Source organism: Rattus norvegicus, chromosome 7 (genome assembly GCF_021556685.1).
Source record: "Rattus norvegicus strain SHRSP/BbbUtx chromosome 7, alternate assembly SHRSP_T2T, whole genome shotgun sequence".
Lineage (NCBI taxonomy): Eukaryota > Metazoa > Chordata > Mammalia > Rodentia > Muridae > Rattus > Rattus norvegicus.
The window spans coordinates 120,878,720-120,894,329 of record NC_141540.1 but is presented as its reverse complement, the minus strand read 5'-3'; the positions used below and the strand labels follow the sequence as shown (position 1 = coordinate 120,894,329).

Here is a 15,610-nt window from a genome sequence, read left to right as displayed (position 1 = left end):
TCCAGTAAGAGCTAGAACCCCCTGGATAAGAAAGCAAAGCAAACAGGAGGAGGCATTGTTCTTGTCAGTATGACAAAGTATCTGGCAGAAGCAATTTAAGCAAAGACGTGTAACCAGCATTGTGGCAGATGCCTTTAATTCCAGCACTTGGGAGACAGAGGCAGGCAGATCTTTGAGCTCTAGGCCAGCCTGGTCTAAGTTTCAGAACAGCCAAAGATACACAGAAAAGCCTTGTCTTAGAAGAAGGAGAAAAGAAGAGGAGGAAGAGGAGGAGGAGGAGGGGGGGGAAGGGAAGAGGAAAAGGAGGGGGAAGAGGAGGAGGAGAAAGAGGAGGGGGAAGGGAAGAGGAAAAGGAGGGGGAAGAGGAGGAGGAGGAAGAGGAGGGGGAAGGGAAGAGGAAAAGGAGGGGGAAGAGGAGGAGGAGAAAGAGGAAAAGGAGAGGGAAGAGGAGGAGGAGGAAGAGGAGGAAGAAGTTTATTCTGATTCAAAATCCAGAAGTATTGTCCATTATAATAGGGAGGAAAGCAGGTTGACCAAGACATGGCTCCTGTGTCTTGGTGGCTCCAGTAACAGAGAGGAAGGCAGGAAGCAGGACAGGACAAGGCACGGCTGTAACTTTCAAGGCCTGTTCCTCAACTGCCTACCAGCTCCATCCCAAAGGTTCTACAACCTGCCCCAACAGTATTACTAGCTGGAGATCAAGTGTTTTGCCCCATAAGCCCACGGGTGACATTTCACATCCAAACCACTTGTCAGAAAAACACACTCCCATTAAGGAGCCCAAGATGGGAGCCACAAATGAATTAGAGACCTGCGGGACTGAAGAGAGGGAGGTGCCCTGTTACCCAGTTGCTCTCACTGTTAGTGAGCACAAGGCAGCCTGTAAAAAACCCACCCTCCCCCATTCCATCACAGGAGACCCTGGAGTCTGCACTGCAGAAAGATCTGTAGGCACTACCTCTGTGAGGGAGAACTGTGTAAAGGGTTTTGCAGTTGGTGCTGCCAGCAGGGAAGCTGGGTCCCTGTGAAGTAAAGATTAAGAAGGCCTGTCAATTGCTGCTGCTTCTCAGAAGGTCACCGGTAACCATGAGAGAGGGAATTTCAGAGACATCGTGGGAGTGGAAGCCAGATTGCGGTGGGCAGAAGAATGAATGGGAGGCGAGAAAGGGAAGATAGCAAACATGTACCCCTTTGGGGAGTCGTTTGTGTAAGCGACAGAAGCGAGAGCATCATCCCCCTCAAAGGCTGCCCTCTGTCTCCTGGAGAAAGTTGGAAAAGAGAATTAAGGAAATTTGGAGGCTGAGTAAGACTCACCACAGACAGTCAGAACTTTCCAGGGAGGCAAACTAGGAGCTGGCATGCTCTTAGCTGAATTCATGCTGCCTAGTCTCAAACCGAGCCCAGTGTGTGTGTGTGTGTGTGTGTGTGTGTGTGTGTGTGTGTGTGTGTGTGTGTGCTTGCGGTCTGCATACTCAGGCTAGTGTCCCAGATCAGACCTTGTTATCGCCCTCCCTGAAGTTCTCCAGCAATTACTGTGCATTATTCTCACCTCACACCACGAGGCATTTGTGTCTCAAACTCTCCCTCTACTACTCTGCTTCCTTCTGTGTCTTTACCTCTATTTGATCTACTACGTTGACCCTGCACCCAGGCCTCCTGGAGCTACAGCTGTTCTGGGGTTCCCCAGGCAATTTGCTGTCCCACTCGAATTAGCCTTCTGGTCTTCTTGGGCTCTGCCCACCATGGTTTCACACTTAAAAGAGCCAGTACCCTGCCAGTCTCTGCTATAGAAGCATGTGGAACAAATGATTCTCTTTCCATTTCTTCTCCTGGCTCTCTACCTGGGGACTGTGCCTTCCCCAGAGTCATCAGCTAGTAGAGCTTCATTAATGAGTCCATGTTAAGCATAGAGTAAATGTTTAAATTATGGGGTATTCCACTGACCCTTTCATCCATTCTTCCTCTTCACCTTTCCCTCAGAAAGCTGCTCTAACATTCTTTCATCATTTCTTTCCAAGAATCAGAAGCAGCAAGGCCACTCCGGAGGGTTTGCACAAGAGAAAGATCTGGGTTCTTTCTCCGAGGTTATTCCTTGATTGTTTCCTTCAGTCTCTCTAGTTCTATACATAGGTTCGGATGGGATCACGGATGCTGTTACCTGTAAGTACTGTGTTGTGAATCAATGAGACAGTCACTGTGAAGCACTAAAACACTACATAAATTCTGGTTGTTATCACGATCTTGAGGTCCTTGTAAAATAGCAGATCAGCGTCACGACACCAACAAAATGCATTTGTCATTTTCGATGTCGAAAACTCCCAGGGCAATACAGCTTTACAAAATTTGTTCCTTTCCAATAACTACTTCTGCCAGTAGGCAGCTGCTCCGGCAGGCTTAAGACGACTATGAGCGAAGCCCCACCTCCTCGTTCTTTGAGCCATGCCCCTCGCGTAAGCGACGGCCTTCTAGGCCCCTTCGGAATTAATTGGCATTTTTCTACACCAATAATAAGTGAAATTGCTGTCAATGTCCGGTGATAGGACGGGACTTCCGTGATGGTTGCTAAGACACTCTTGCTCGGTCCTTGACAACCCTGGCGGGGGTGCTCTGGCAGCAGCCTCGGCCCCGGCCCCCGCGGGAGCAGGTGAGGCCGCGGAGTGCGGCGGGCAACGCGGCGGGGAGGGCTGGCCCTGAGGGAAGGCGGGAGGACGCGTGGGGCGGACAAGGCCTGGCCCAACTCGAGGCTCCACCTAGGTCCCCAACCCCGCGGTTCCCGGCCCAGGACCTCCCCTTGTCCCGCGTAGGGGACCTCGGAGCTCGGCAGTGACATTGCGCACCACCACCACTCTGCAGGCCGCTCCTTCTCACTCATCTTGAGTCCTGTTTAACTCCATGCCCTAGCATCCTCCCTGTTCTGACTCCCGCAGCACTTTGTCCTCGCACCACCTTGCTACTGGCCGGTGGTCTAAATTGCCTCATCCCAGACCGCTTGTTTTGGAGATTTGGCGACACTCTGGGATTCTAGGCTGACTATTGCCTGACATGGGGGGCTCAGTCATCCCATCTATAAAGTCGAAATTGGGTTGAATGGTCGCGAAGGTTTTTTGAACTCTGAGGTCCTAGGATGATGTTCTTGGACTCAACTGTCAGCGCCCCTTAGGATGTGTTCCCCTTTTAACCTTTTATGTAATGCAAAGAACTTGGCAAACCTAACTTGGATTCCCATTTGTAAGAATTACCTGAGATCTCTGGGCACCAGTCAGTGCATCTATAAAGCCAACAGTCTGAAGCTCATCTCCTTTGGCAATTGAAGTACAAAGGGCCGGGTCCAGTGTAGATTTGGTACTTGCTAACTTGCTTTTTTTCCCTGTGAGTTTGTGTGTTCCTGTGTGTGCAGTTTCATGTGGAGGCCAGGAAGTCAACATTTGGTGCCCTAGTCACTCACTCTCCACCTTATTGTTTGAGACAGGGTCTCTCATTGATGCCGGGAGCTCACCACTGGGCTATATGGTCAATGAGTTCCAAGGATCAATCCTTCCAGCTGCCTTTCCAGTGCTGGGGTCACCACACCCAGCCTTTTGCATGGGTGTTGGGAAGAAAACTCAGTCTTCATCTTTTGTAGCAAACACTTTATAAACTGACTCATTTCCTCCATCCCCCTAATTTTTTCTTTTTATGTCTTAGTACCTCACGCTTTCCCTCCTGGGAGCAGCCAGTGCTTTCCTGTGCTGTCCACTTAATATCTGTTGTGTGCAGATGAACCTCAGGCCTGCTCTCTGGCTCTGCTTGGGGTGTGGGAGTGAGAAAACTGGAAGATGTTGATAAGGGGCTGTGAGGGTTAGATTCATCACTTCCCTCTTCCAACCATCCATGACTCCGCCCCGCCTTTTACTGCTGACCAAATGTCTCCATTTGCATTTTGCCAGCTGTTAGCATCAAGCTGGCCTGCCTCTACCTACCGATCTGTTCTAACTGGTTTCCTCCATGCTCTAGTAGGACCCTTCCGCAGAGAAGTTATCGAGTTACCTTGATTCTGTCTCCCTGGGGTTTCATACCTTTCCCATTCCTGAGACCATTTTGGTCTCTAAGGCCTGTTATCTGAGTTACTGCTGTAGCTTCCTTGCTGCCATCCCTGTCAATCCAACTCCCCAACCACTGTGCCACCAGCCACCCTGAAAAGCTCCAAGACACCAGGTGAGGTAGTGCATGCTTACAACCCAAGTGCTTGGTCATAGCAGCAGTATCAGGAGTTCAGGGTCATCCTCAGGTGCTCAGTGAGTTCAAGGCCATCCTATGTTATGTGAGAGCGAAAATGAAATCCACACTTCTATGCTTAGGTTTTAGAGCCTGCCCTCCACACTTCCACAACCCAGCCCCAGCCTTTTTTCTCCCTTCTCAATTGTGTTCTGTCTCCCAATCCAGGGGAGCCTTGAACTTTCTCTTTCTCCTCCCATGCCCACATGACTGGATTCCCTTCATGCCTTTCTGCCACGGACCACACTCCTGGGTCAGTTTTCATATACGATGGAAACTATGACGGCAGGGCTGCCTCTTGCTTAGTTATGGCAGAGCAGTCAAAAGCATGGTCTTGAAGTCATGCACACTTGGGATTGGGCTCTGGCCGTCCATGTCTCTGCTGGATGGAAAGCCATTTTGCTCCGCTCAGGCCGTGTGCTCGTCCGTAGTAACACAGAGAGGATAGTGCCTATGTCTCAGGTTTTTAGGAGGTGGGGAATTTTGAGAGCCTGTGTGTAGAATCCCTCTCCTGGACTCTGGCTGAAAATCAGTATTAAGTAAATACATGTTCTTAAAAATTGTGTGTGCGTATGTATACATACATGTTCCATGTGTAGGAGTATCTGTGCATGTGTTTGTACATGCATATGGAGATCAAAGATAGATGACTGGTATTTCTCTCAATCACTCTCCACCTTAGGCTTTTTTTTTTTTTTTTTTTTTAAAGACAAGGTCTCTCTTCAAACCTGTAACTCACTAATTGACTATACTGGCTGACCAACAAGCCCCAGGATTCTCCTGTCCCTGTGTCCCCAGCACTAGGATTGCAGGCACATAGCATAGCACCCAAACACCTCTGGTCATGTGCACTCATGTGTGAGAGAAAGGGTGTACGAGCATGCACATGCTCCCCCAGTATGCATGTGGAGGTCAAGTGAGAACTCTTTGGAGCTGGGTCTCTCCTTTCACATGGGTTCTGGGTTGAACTCAGGTTCCGATTTACACGGCAAGCACTTTTACCTGTGGAGCCGTCTTTCCACCTCCACACACAGCTGTTTGCGTGGATGCTGGGGACCCGAACCCAAATCCTCATGGATGTGAGGCAAACCAAGCTGAGCCATCCCAGCCGTACGCAGTGTTTAGGAAGTGTTATTGGATGGCTTTGAATGGCCCTGTCCCCTCCCAGGAGGCAGTGGAAATATACTTTAATCACATTTTGGATATCTTTTGGACTTCTGCCGTGTGCCTGCCACTGGAATACTCCTGGGACAGTAAACGAGACTACATCCCTGGGCTGCGGGGTCTTGTCTGGCCTCAGGACACATGGTGAGATTGTGATCACTTATAAGATGCGACTGCTGATTAGCAATTGTCATCGGTTACCTAGGAAATAAATCAGTGCTGCGTGCAGTTCGGTCCCGTGATAATGTCACCTTTAATTCCTTGCGTTCACATCTGCTCTACTGAGTGTGAAAGAAGTGGGGCAGGAGCCTGCGTAACCCGTGCCGTAAGCAACTGCTCGTGCAGTCCACAGCTGGCATGACTGACTTTTTATTACACTTGTCTCCTACGGAAATGTTTGGGAACGCATCCAAATTTGGGTATGTCCGTGGGGGTGTGCGGTGTGAGTCACTGTCGTTTAGCACGACATGTTGGACAAAGAAAGTGTTGAGTCGCATAGCTGAGAAGAGTCAACAGATGTCTCTCTAATCCCACCTCTCCTCCCTTTCCTTTCTCTTTCTCCTCCCTCCCTGATCAAAGCGTATCAGAGTTTTCACTGGGCCTCAGTGGGATTGAGAAAAAGTAAAGACCTTTTAAATGCAAATGAGACAGCTTTTGTATACGTGGAAAGGTAACTTTTTTAAGGACTGGTCACCCCCTCCTTACTGTCAACCTCTCTCTTGCCTGCCTGCCTGCCCTCCTTCCATTCTTCCTTCTTTTTTTTTTTTAAGAAAAGTTTTTTTAAGATTTATTTATTGTATATAAGTATACTGTAGCTGTCTTCAGGCACACCAGAAGAAAGCATCAGATCCCATTACAGATGGTTGTGAGCCACCATGTGGTCCCTGGGATTTGAACTCAGGACCTCTAGGAAGAGCAGTCAGTGCTCTTAACCACTGAGCCATCTCTCCAGCCCTAAGAAAAGTTTTTTTTTTTTTTTTTTTTTTTTTTTAAAGTCATGGTCTCATGCCAGGTGTTAATAATCCCAGCACTCTGGAGGCAGAGGCAGGTGGATCTCGGTGAGTTGGAGGGCAGCCTGGTCTATAAAGCAAGTACCAGAATAGTCACAATTACTCAGAGAAAGCCTGTCTTGGAAAAACTGAACAGGGAAGAGCTGGGGGAAGATAGGGTCTTTGTCTGTTGGCTTGTTTTGTCTGAAACCCACAATATGGGCCAGGCTGGTCTCTGAGTGTTGAGATAACAGGCCTGTGCCAGCACACCCAGCTAGATCATAGAAATCCGATGCTCTTACGGTCAGATTGGAGAATGGCAGCCTGGCAGCCTTGGCTTTGCTTCTCCTTCACACTGGCCTGACCTGGGTAACCCAGGCCTTTGGGGATCTGATTCTCACCTGGCCTCACTCTTGGTGTCCCTGGACCCTTTCCTCCCCTTGTCAGCTTTGTTCTCAATTGTTTGTAGAGTCAGAGGGTGGACACGTCAGAAAAGGCGGTGTTGTGATGACCAAGGTGCCCGGTGTATGTCCCCAGTATGGGCGTTTGGGAGACCTGGAGAAACCACAGTTTTACAAAGAGCTACTACTGTACCTTAGCTGTTTTTCAAGCATAATCTTGGTTACCAGGATTTACTTAGAGCATGTATTGCTTTAATGTGCCAGATTTTCCTTATACTATCAGGGGTTACGTTAATGTCCTGTGTAAAGAGATAAGCAACATCTCTTGAGTGACCTTGGAATGGCCATCATGGTTGAGGCGGCTCTCCCCTTTCCCTGGTCCTCCATTGTTAGTCTTATAATTAACCCACTTAAGCTTGCCTTTGATAGACTAGCCATGCACGCAAAGCATTCAACCCCAGCCTCTATTACAACCACAATTTTCTCCTTAAAAAATTGAAAAGGGGGATGTGGGAGCCACGGAGGTCACGAGGTCACAAGGGAACCTTTAAGGAAGGAATGAGTAACCTGGCATCCTACCCGGAGGGCTGGAAGCAGACATGACTAACAGTCTGGGGACTGTTGTCCTCTCTGTGTGGCTGAGATCACATCGGACCTTCCCAAGACCCTACTCAAGTTTGTCAGTCTACAACCATCTTTATGGAAAATGTCACATGTACCTTGTAAAGAGTTGATACAGTCATGCCTTAAGCTTTATTGTGCATGTGGGATTGAGTTAATTACCACCAAGAAAATTTTCACCAAACTGTGCTGTTAAATGTGCCTAAAATAAACTACTCTAGGTCAGGTTCCAGAAGTTTGAACCAGCACCAGCTACTTAGTCATACTGAACCAAACTTCCTTCTTGCCTCTCATTCATTGCTCTGCTGACTGTGGTGTTACAGAACCCAGCCCCTATGGGTGGAGGTGGGAGGCAGGCACAGATGGGCAACTGGCCTGGAAGATCCCAGTATCGGAATTATTTCACTGAAGGTGAAGTCGGGAGGCTGGTTCTGTACTCAGATCCCACCTACAAATGTTGGCCGTGCACTCTGGGCCAGCTACCAAAGCTCCATGAGCACCGATGCCTTATTCTTCCCCTCCCTTAGAGTGGGAAGCCAGTTCACTAGACAGCTCTTGTGGTGTCGAAATGGAGCAGCAAATGTGAGGGTGAAGTGGAATGTAGCTGTGCATTGCCTTCACTGGTCCAGCCAGGCTCCACTGGTGTCCTCCCGACGCGTTTCCTCCAGTGCTAAAGCAGAGGCTGACACACAGTGGGAATGGGAAGTAACAGTATGCTGGGCCTAATGCTTAGGTGTATGATTGGCTCCTGGGAAGAAAGATGGCAAAGGTCCCCTTCCTGTCACCCCAGTGACAGCTGCTGATCCTTTCTGTGAGGTAGAGCCTGCTCAGTCCCCTCATCCACAGAATCAGAACAGATGTGAGTTCAGACCTACATGCAGAACTTGTTTTTGGAAACACTGTTTCCAAAACTCCCGGACACACTGTAAAAGGGTCCTGTAGTGTCTTGGTTAAGTAGTGGGTTATAAGCCTAAAGGCCAAGAATGTCCCAAAGCATTAGGTGTTAGCATATGCACACACAATTGGCAGATACTTTTGGCTTTACTTTCCAGAGACCATGTCCTCTTAAAGATTCTCCTCAAATACTCAGAAGCAGAGTAACAAATGGTGATTTAAGGTCAGTGTCACAAAGAACAAGGAGCTTCCAGACAGGTGCACTGGTTCTGACAAGGCTGTAGGGCGGCCCTGTGTGTACGTCCTGGGTGAGGTTATGTAGAGCACTAAAGGAGTCCTGCAGGGAGGCCAAGTGCCACAGTGGGCCAGATGGCGTGCAGTTGAACTTTTGGTACCCTGGCTGTGGCACACTTACATTATTAAAAAGTGTGGTCTGATCTGAAGCAGCCTCTCTCAGGCATGCACTCATTCACACGGGAGATTGATAAGGTTATTAAAACCCCAGTTGTGCTATTTTGGGTAGCATCCGTTCAGCAGGGTGTGCTAATCGTGGCTGAAGAACTGGAGCTGCACCAGAATGATACAGGGTCATAAGAATCTCTCTTCCCTTTCTGTGTGGAAGCACGTCATCTCTAACAATCCCTCTTCCTCTGCAAGTCTTACCCATTTGGATTGCCAGGAGTATATGCAGTGATTAGGAAAAGCTTCTGTGTTCGTGCGTCGTGGTCCATAGCATATTTGTTGAATAATGTTGGCTGAGTCCTGGCTGGAGGAAGGATAGCCTTAGAGGGCAGAGCAGCCAGAACTACAGAGCAGTGGGTGCTTTGCACCATCCCAGGAGGCTGTGTCAACATGCCAAGGAGGAGAAAGCCATCTCCAAGAGGAAACTAGGCCTGGCTGCAGCCCCTGTTCTGGGTTCCAAAGCCAAGGAAGTAGATGGAACTCCATTCTCTTCTAGACCTCAGTGCTCCATTGGCTTGTTGACTTATATATCTATTTTGCAGCATTAGGGATGCAATGTGGGGCCATTCACGTGCTTTGCTATCCCTGCTGGCCCTAGATGTTCTGACTTGGCACCCTCCACTCCATGCTGTTGTTCCCTAGATCCTGGGGACTCTGCTGAAGAATGGACTCTGGTAGCACCCCTGAAGTCCTGTGAGCTGCCATAGATTCTTTCTGAGGCTATAGGCATGATGGTCTTTAAGGTGGTGTACACCATGGGTTCTGTGTCGTCCCCCACCCCCTGTGCCCTACCTGGCAGCCTTTCTTAGCTCTGAGGATGAATCAACTTGAGTTGAAACACAGAAGTGGCAGGAAGATGCTGGAGCAGCTGCTTCCACACTTTAAGTCGTTCCCACTTGGGATTTTCAGAGGTAAACAGTGGAGAGCCCTGGCACCCCTGCCACAGTGCCATATGAGGGTGGCTTGGGAGCCAGCGAAGTGGCGTTGCTAAAGCTGGGAGTGGAAGATGGGAGACAGGCTTTGATGCTGGTGAGCGAGTGGAGAGGAGGGGCCTAGTGGGTTTTGTGGAACAAGCAACCTGACCGAAAAGTGCAGTGAGACTGTGCTTGGTAAACAGCCAGCTCATATGAAGAGACAAACAAAACCTGCTAAAAACCCAAGTTGTACAAATGCCCAGAATTGGAAGACAAGGGGAGCCATCTGTCCCCTGGGAAGTCAGAAAACACCAGTGTCGTGGAATGGTGGAATCCATGCCAAGCTTTGAGCCTTGCTCAAGGGTATCTTACAACAGGGGGTGTAGGGGATTGGGGGTGTGGGGGACCAACAGTGGTAGCAGCATCAGAAAGGTGTGAATTGAGAGTATAGCTTAGCCTGGGGAGAGTACCCAGAATCATAGTGCTCAGCCAGGCCAAATCACAGCCACTAGAACCACAGGCACTGGGAAGGAGGCGGAACATTTAAATTTCTGCCAGGTCATCAGAGCCACACTCGAGGTCAAGTGAGCAGCAAGGACCCATGTGTGTGCATGAAGTGAGGGAGCTGCTCCAGGGCAAGCTGTAGCTCCTCCTGAGCTGAGTGACCTCAGGCAGAGGTGGCTGTTCTCCTGCCTCCACTCCCAGGCTCTAGCTTCTGCAGCCATCAGCATCGGGTGCTACACAAAGACCACGTGCCTGGACCAGGCTGGCACAGGACAGTTAATCCATATCACCCACTCTGGGCCGGCACAGGGCCCTGTGTCTGTATTCCCAGCTATCTGCAGACTGAATGAGGAGGGTCATTTGAATCCAAAAGTTCCAAGCCAGCCTGGACAACCACTGTCTCAAAATTTGTATATATCCCTCTTGGTTGCTATGTTGGGCATCTTGGAGTTTAGTGGCCTTGCAGGTGACATCTAATTGAGATCTAGACTTCAGAAATGCTGCTGTGACATGTGGCCTCGTGTCCTTGTGAGCTGCTAAGGGTGGGTCCTCGTCACGGTGCACACATGCACGTCAGTACGCCCGAGAGGAAGCCCTTTGGTTGCAGTCTAGGATGAAGAAGCACCCGGGCTCCTGCAGGGCTGGAGCTCATTCACACCACAGTCCATCCGACTGTGTAAAGCCCTGCCTGCCAATAGATGCCCAGGTCTGGTGGGGAAGGGCTTAAGTCTAGAAAGAGTCTAGAAACCCTGTCTCCAGTGGGAGGTGAGGGAAGGTCTAAAACTATTATTGAGTCCTCTGGAAGCCAGAGGGAGGGGACAGCCACTGACTGACACCCAGGCACCTGCTTCACACGCCCTGTCTCATTTGAGTTCCCTGTCATGGGTGTGGCCACAGTCACTGATGAGAACTCCTTTGCCCAGGGCTGTGCTGCTGGTCATTGGCTGAACTGGTACCAGCGCCTGGGCCTTCTACTCCTGGGCCAGCTGGACTAGATAGGACCTAATAGCTCTGGGGAGAGTGGGCAAGGACCATCAAGGCACCCAGTGTGCCAAGAAAGCCACCACACAGCACTATTCATGTTCTACAGAGCAGGGTCCTGCAGAAGGGACCCCTCACTTGGTGACAGGCCCCAGTTGTCAGTGGTCACCCATGCATTTGACTTCCTTCAAACCAGACAGGCCACCACTGGCACTCAGAAATTGTCCTTGCTAATTGATAGCTCTCAGCTCCATCCTGGGCCTGGCACACAGTATCTGTCTTGACAATGACAGTGTGTTCTTGCAGCATCTCAGGTTGACTCACCCTCCGTCTGCAGACATGCTGGCCATTTGGGAAAGGAGGCAGAGGCGTTGAGATGGGGAGGTGTCAGATTGTCACTGAGACATTTCTAATTTGTGATGTGTGGTTTTGAAGCCAACTCTTCCCTCCTGCTTTTCCTGTTTTCTGCAGCACCCCTTGGGGAAAGACATTTTCTGCTCCCGCCAAGTTGGCACAGCCTGTTTCCCGAGCCCTGTGTTGGGCGCTGTGATTGCTGGGCTCAGCACCTCGTGAAAGCCCTACTCTCCTCCTGAGGGCACACTGGGAGGATCATGGGAGAGGCTGAAGGGAAGAAAGAGGAGGCTGACTATAAGCGCCTGCAGACCTTCCCCCTGGTCAGGGTAAGCCTGAGGAGGGAGGGAGTGGCCACCAGGCCCTGATGCCTGCAGGTAGGTGGGGCTTGCAGTGAGGAGAACAGGCTCTGCTGGCTCCACCCCAAACATTATCAGCCACAGTGATTCATTCTCTCATCCATTCATTCAATCACCGGTTACATTCAGGCTACCTGCTATATGCTGAGAGAGTCCAGGTAGTGTGGAGATGTGGCCAACAAGGCAGATGATGACAGGCAGTAAGTGCTGGCACAGAGGCCAATGCCTGGAAGAAGTCAGAGCAGTGATCCTTATCAAGTTAGGTGGCAGGTCTTGCAAGGACCTGAGGAAGCATCTGTCTCTCAAAGAAGCTACCAGCATAGGAGGCTGAGTGGGGCAAGTTTGTCATCACCAATACTGCTGACTTGAGCTCCTGAGGAGTGGCAGGTGTGAGGGTCAGAGTGATGTGGGGTCAGCCTGTGCAGGCCTGGCAGGTAGCCACTTGAGAAACATGCTGAGGAATGTAGCTTCTGTCCTGAGGTCCAAGGAGCAGTGAGGGGATGGATGTAGGGTGTCATGTCATAGAAAATCACTCGCTGTTCTTAGGACAGTGGATTCAGAGGAAAGTGCTAAGAATGCCAAAGTCCAGTGACAGAGGTGCAGCAGCCAAGCCCTGTGGTGGAGCTACGAGGCTGGCCCTGGCCTAGGAGCTCACTGAGGGTGGGATCTGGATGTCAGGGGAAGAAAGTCAAGGAAATTGGCCAGAGATTTTAAATGACAACTGCGTGAGGTTCACCTGGGCGGTGGGACACAGAAGACCAGAGCCCAAGGAGAGTGACTCCCCCACCCCCAAGGTACAGCTGTGTGGAGGAAAGACTTGGCTGGAGAAGGAGAGGGTGACAACAGACGCAGGCCTCCATGTGGGAGGAAGAGGAACCTGGCAAACTGCCTGAGAAACAAGAGCCAAGGAGCAGAGGGCAGCGGGCCCAGAAATGGCCAGGTCCTCCCTCCTGGCTCTGAAAGAGCGCCCACTTCCTCTGGTGGGGCTCCCTCCCACACAGGTCCCTGGCAGACAGGCACAGGCTCTGGAGCCTGCAGCTCAGTGCCATCATGCCCCAGCTGCAGGCCCAGTCAGGAGTGAATCAGTGCCCAAGGCTGGGCCAGGGAAGCCACCTAGTGTCCATGCCTTAAGCTTAAAACTGAGAGGCTGGCCAGGAAGGCCAGGTCGCGGCTAAGCCTCTCTCTGTTTGTCACCCTGCCCTGTCTCTAGCACTCGGACATGCCAGAGGAGATGCGAGTGGAGACCATGGAGCTTTGTGTCACAGCCTGTGAGAAATACTCCAACAACAATGAGGTATTGGCGTCAGTGCAGGCCGCCCCTTGTGCCTCTGGTGACCTGTGTGTGACAGGGTGTCTCCTTGTAACCAGCTCCACAGTCCTGCTGGGACAAAGCTAGAGCCTTGTTTGGAGGTGGTCCCTATTCCAGAAGGCCAATGAGAGAAGAGGGCGGTTCTAGCCAGGGTACCAAGGGCCACACCCAGCCCTTGAGGGAGGGAAGCCAGCAGGGTCTCCATACCACCTCTGCCCCAAATTCTTCAAGTGGGCTATTGGCTAGGGCTTCTTCTTGGGCTCTATCCCAGCCGTGAGCAGAGGCCTGCCAGGCATTCATCCATGAATTCATCCATCCATTCAGAAAGGTATTCTTTAGGTCCTGGGACTGTGGCCACAGGTGAGCACAGAAGTGCCATTCATGAGGCTGTGGTGAGAAAGAGGGTGGAGGTGTGGCCACATCCCATCTGCAGGCCTCCTTGGCTGTGTTCTCAAGACAAACCATTCCTCAGCTCTGAACCCAGAGCCCAGAGTCTGTAGACTAGGGGTGATGGTGCCTCTTTCCTGAGCTATTGAGGTGATGGGGACACAATCTCAGTGTCCAAACCTCTTCATGCTGAAGGAAGCTTTTGGAAAGAGCCTGCACAGGAAATGGAGTGCCATTGTGGACTGGGGTCTTTCTGAGCCTGCCATATTTGCTGGGAACAAGCTGCTCTCAAGGCATCCTGCAGGGCCATGTTGTGCCTTACAATGAGTACCCCACTCTCTCATTTCCTCTGGACTCCACAACAGCCTTGGGCCCCTTTTCTCTGGTTCATGGCAGAGGGCATTGGTGCTGGTCTGGAACCCAGAGTGACAGAGCCAGCCCTCAGCCCAGCCTTCCTCAAGCTACCATCTCTTCCAGCCTTCACCAGTTCCTTCCCGACTGCCAGGTGTCCAGTTGCTGTTCCCTGCAGGAGGGAGCTGTGTAGAAACTTCTGTGGTGATCTTGCAGGCAGACTGCTGTCAGGCTGGGGCAGCAGCTGTTTCTGCCTAGAGCTCAGGGCTACACTTCCTGGTGTAGGAGCAGGCTTGTGCCTGTCACTACCCCTGATGGGCACCCTCTCCCTTCCAGAGTGCTGCAAAGATGATCAAGGAGACAATGGACAAGAAGTTCGGCTCCTCCTGGCACGTGGTGATCGGCGAGGGTTTTGGGTTTGAGATCACCCACGAGGTGAAGAACCTCCTGTACCTGTACTTCGGGGGAACCCTGGCCGTGTGTGTGTGGAAGTGCTCCTGACCCCCATCCCTGCAGTTCTCCTGCCTGTCCTCTGGGCTGGGGGGCTCCCCTAGGCGGAGCCTGGCTCTTGTGAGGAGAGTTGAGTCTTTTCTTTTGTCCTTGTGTACCAGTTTCCTGAGCCACACCCAGAGTGTGAACTTGGTGTCCTCTCCACTCCCAGGCTCCCTGCCGTCTCCCTCTGAGCTCTGGGCCGTGGACAGGCCTCTCCCTCTCTCTCTCTCTCTCCCTCTCTCTCCCTCCCTCTCTCTCTCTCTCTGAGTGTGCATGAAGGGTGGAATGTGGCAGGTGAGGGGCGAGGAATGGGACTCTCCTTGGAAAGGACTGACCCACCTTCCATCCCAGCAGCCCCGAAGTCCTGCCCCAGGACTGCTGGGAAGTGTCTCCTGCCCTCGTTGTTAGAGGCCATGTGGAGTGAGCTGAAAACGAAGCTCCTCTCTCGTGAGACACAGGGCAAGTCTCTCCTTGTCATTGCGGAAGGAGTTCCCTTTCCCCTCCCCCAGCCTGACCTGGGGCCGAACAGTCCACCACATCTTACCGGACCAGCAGTTCACAGCCCTGGCTTTGGCACGAGGATCACCCAGTCTTCCTGTCCCCTTCTCCCAGCCCGGGCCACATGAACTTTTCACACCACCTCCACCAGATCAGCTGCATGGCTGAGAGCTAGGGCCTTGGTGTAGAGCGACTTCTCAAAAGTGTTGCCGAGCTCCGGTGAGACCCCTGGGCCAGGAGTGATCTCACCGTGAGGCCCCGTTAGCAGGGAAACCTGGCCTGCCAGGGACTTCATCAGGGACCGCATGCAATTTGTACTTCTTACCTTGCTGGCTTTTCTAGATTCTTTTTGAGTGCGGGAAGAAGGGTTTTAGTAGAAGGGTGAATCATATTTTACACAGCGGTCTTATTTATATAAACATCTTGGTTTTTACAATTAAAATAACCAAAAACTAAACTTAGTCTATGGTGTATAGAACTTTCCTGGAACAAGGGCTCCGTTCTGCCCTCCTCCACCTGGGTGCCCAGTTATCAGATCAACTGGACAGTGATGCTATGCAGGCCAGTGCCCTGGGAGGGGTGAGTGTGCTCGTGTGTGTGAGTATGCACAGGGCACAGGCCTGGACAAGTGTCACCGCAGCCATCTGAGCAGATGTGAGCAGCAGGAATTGGGCCTCTT

At 51.3% G+C, this 15,610-nt stretch overlaps 1 protein-coding gene across 1 annotated transcript; it reads left to right on the top strand.

Moving 5' to 3' along the window:
- The first annotated feature begins 2,532 nt into the window (after positions 1-2,532).
- Positions 2,533-15,392, top strand: Dnal4 (dynein, axonemal, light chain 4). The gene is made up of 4 exons (NM_001009666.2): positions 2,533-2,644; positions 11,656-11,864; positions 13,105-13,188; positions 14,278-15,392. The coding sequence occupies exons 2-4, from the start codon at positions 11,796-11,798 to the stop codon at positions 14,440-14,442; spliced, it is 318 nt and encodes a 105-aa protein (NP_001009666.1). The 5' UTR covers positions 2,533-2,644; positions 11,656-11,795; the 3' UTR covers positions 14,443-15,392.
- The last annotated feature ends 218 nt before the right edge of the window (positions 15,393-15,610 follow it).

Bases quoted from the DNA above. Each gene is read 5' to 3' on its own strand.
- Dnal4 (NM_001009666.2), top strand. From the start codon at position 11,796: ATGGGAGAGGCTGAAGGGAAGAAAGAGGAGGCTGACTATAAGCGCCTG. The intron at 11,865-13,104 runs GTAAGCCTGAGG...CCCTGTCTCTAG, and splicing joins AGACCTTCCCCCTGGTCAGG to CACTCGGACATGCCAGAGGA. The intron at 13,189-14,277 runs GTATTGGCGTCA...TCTCCCTTCCAG, and splicing joins AATACTCCAACAACAATGAG to AGTGCTGCAAAGATGATCAA.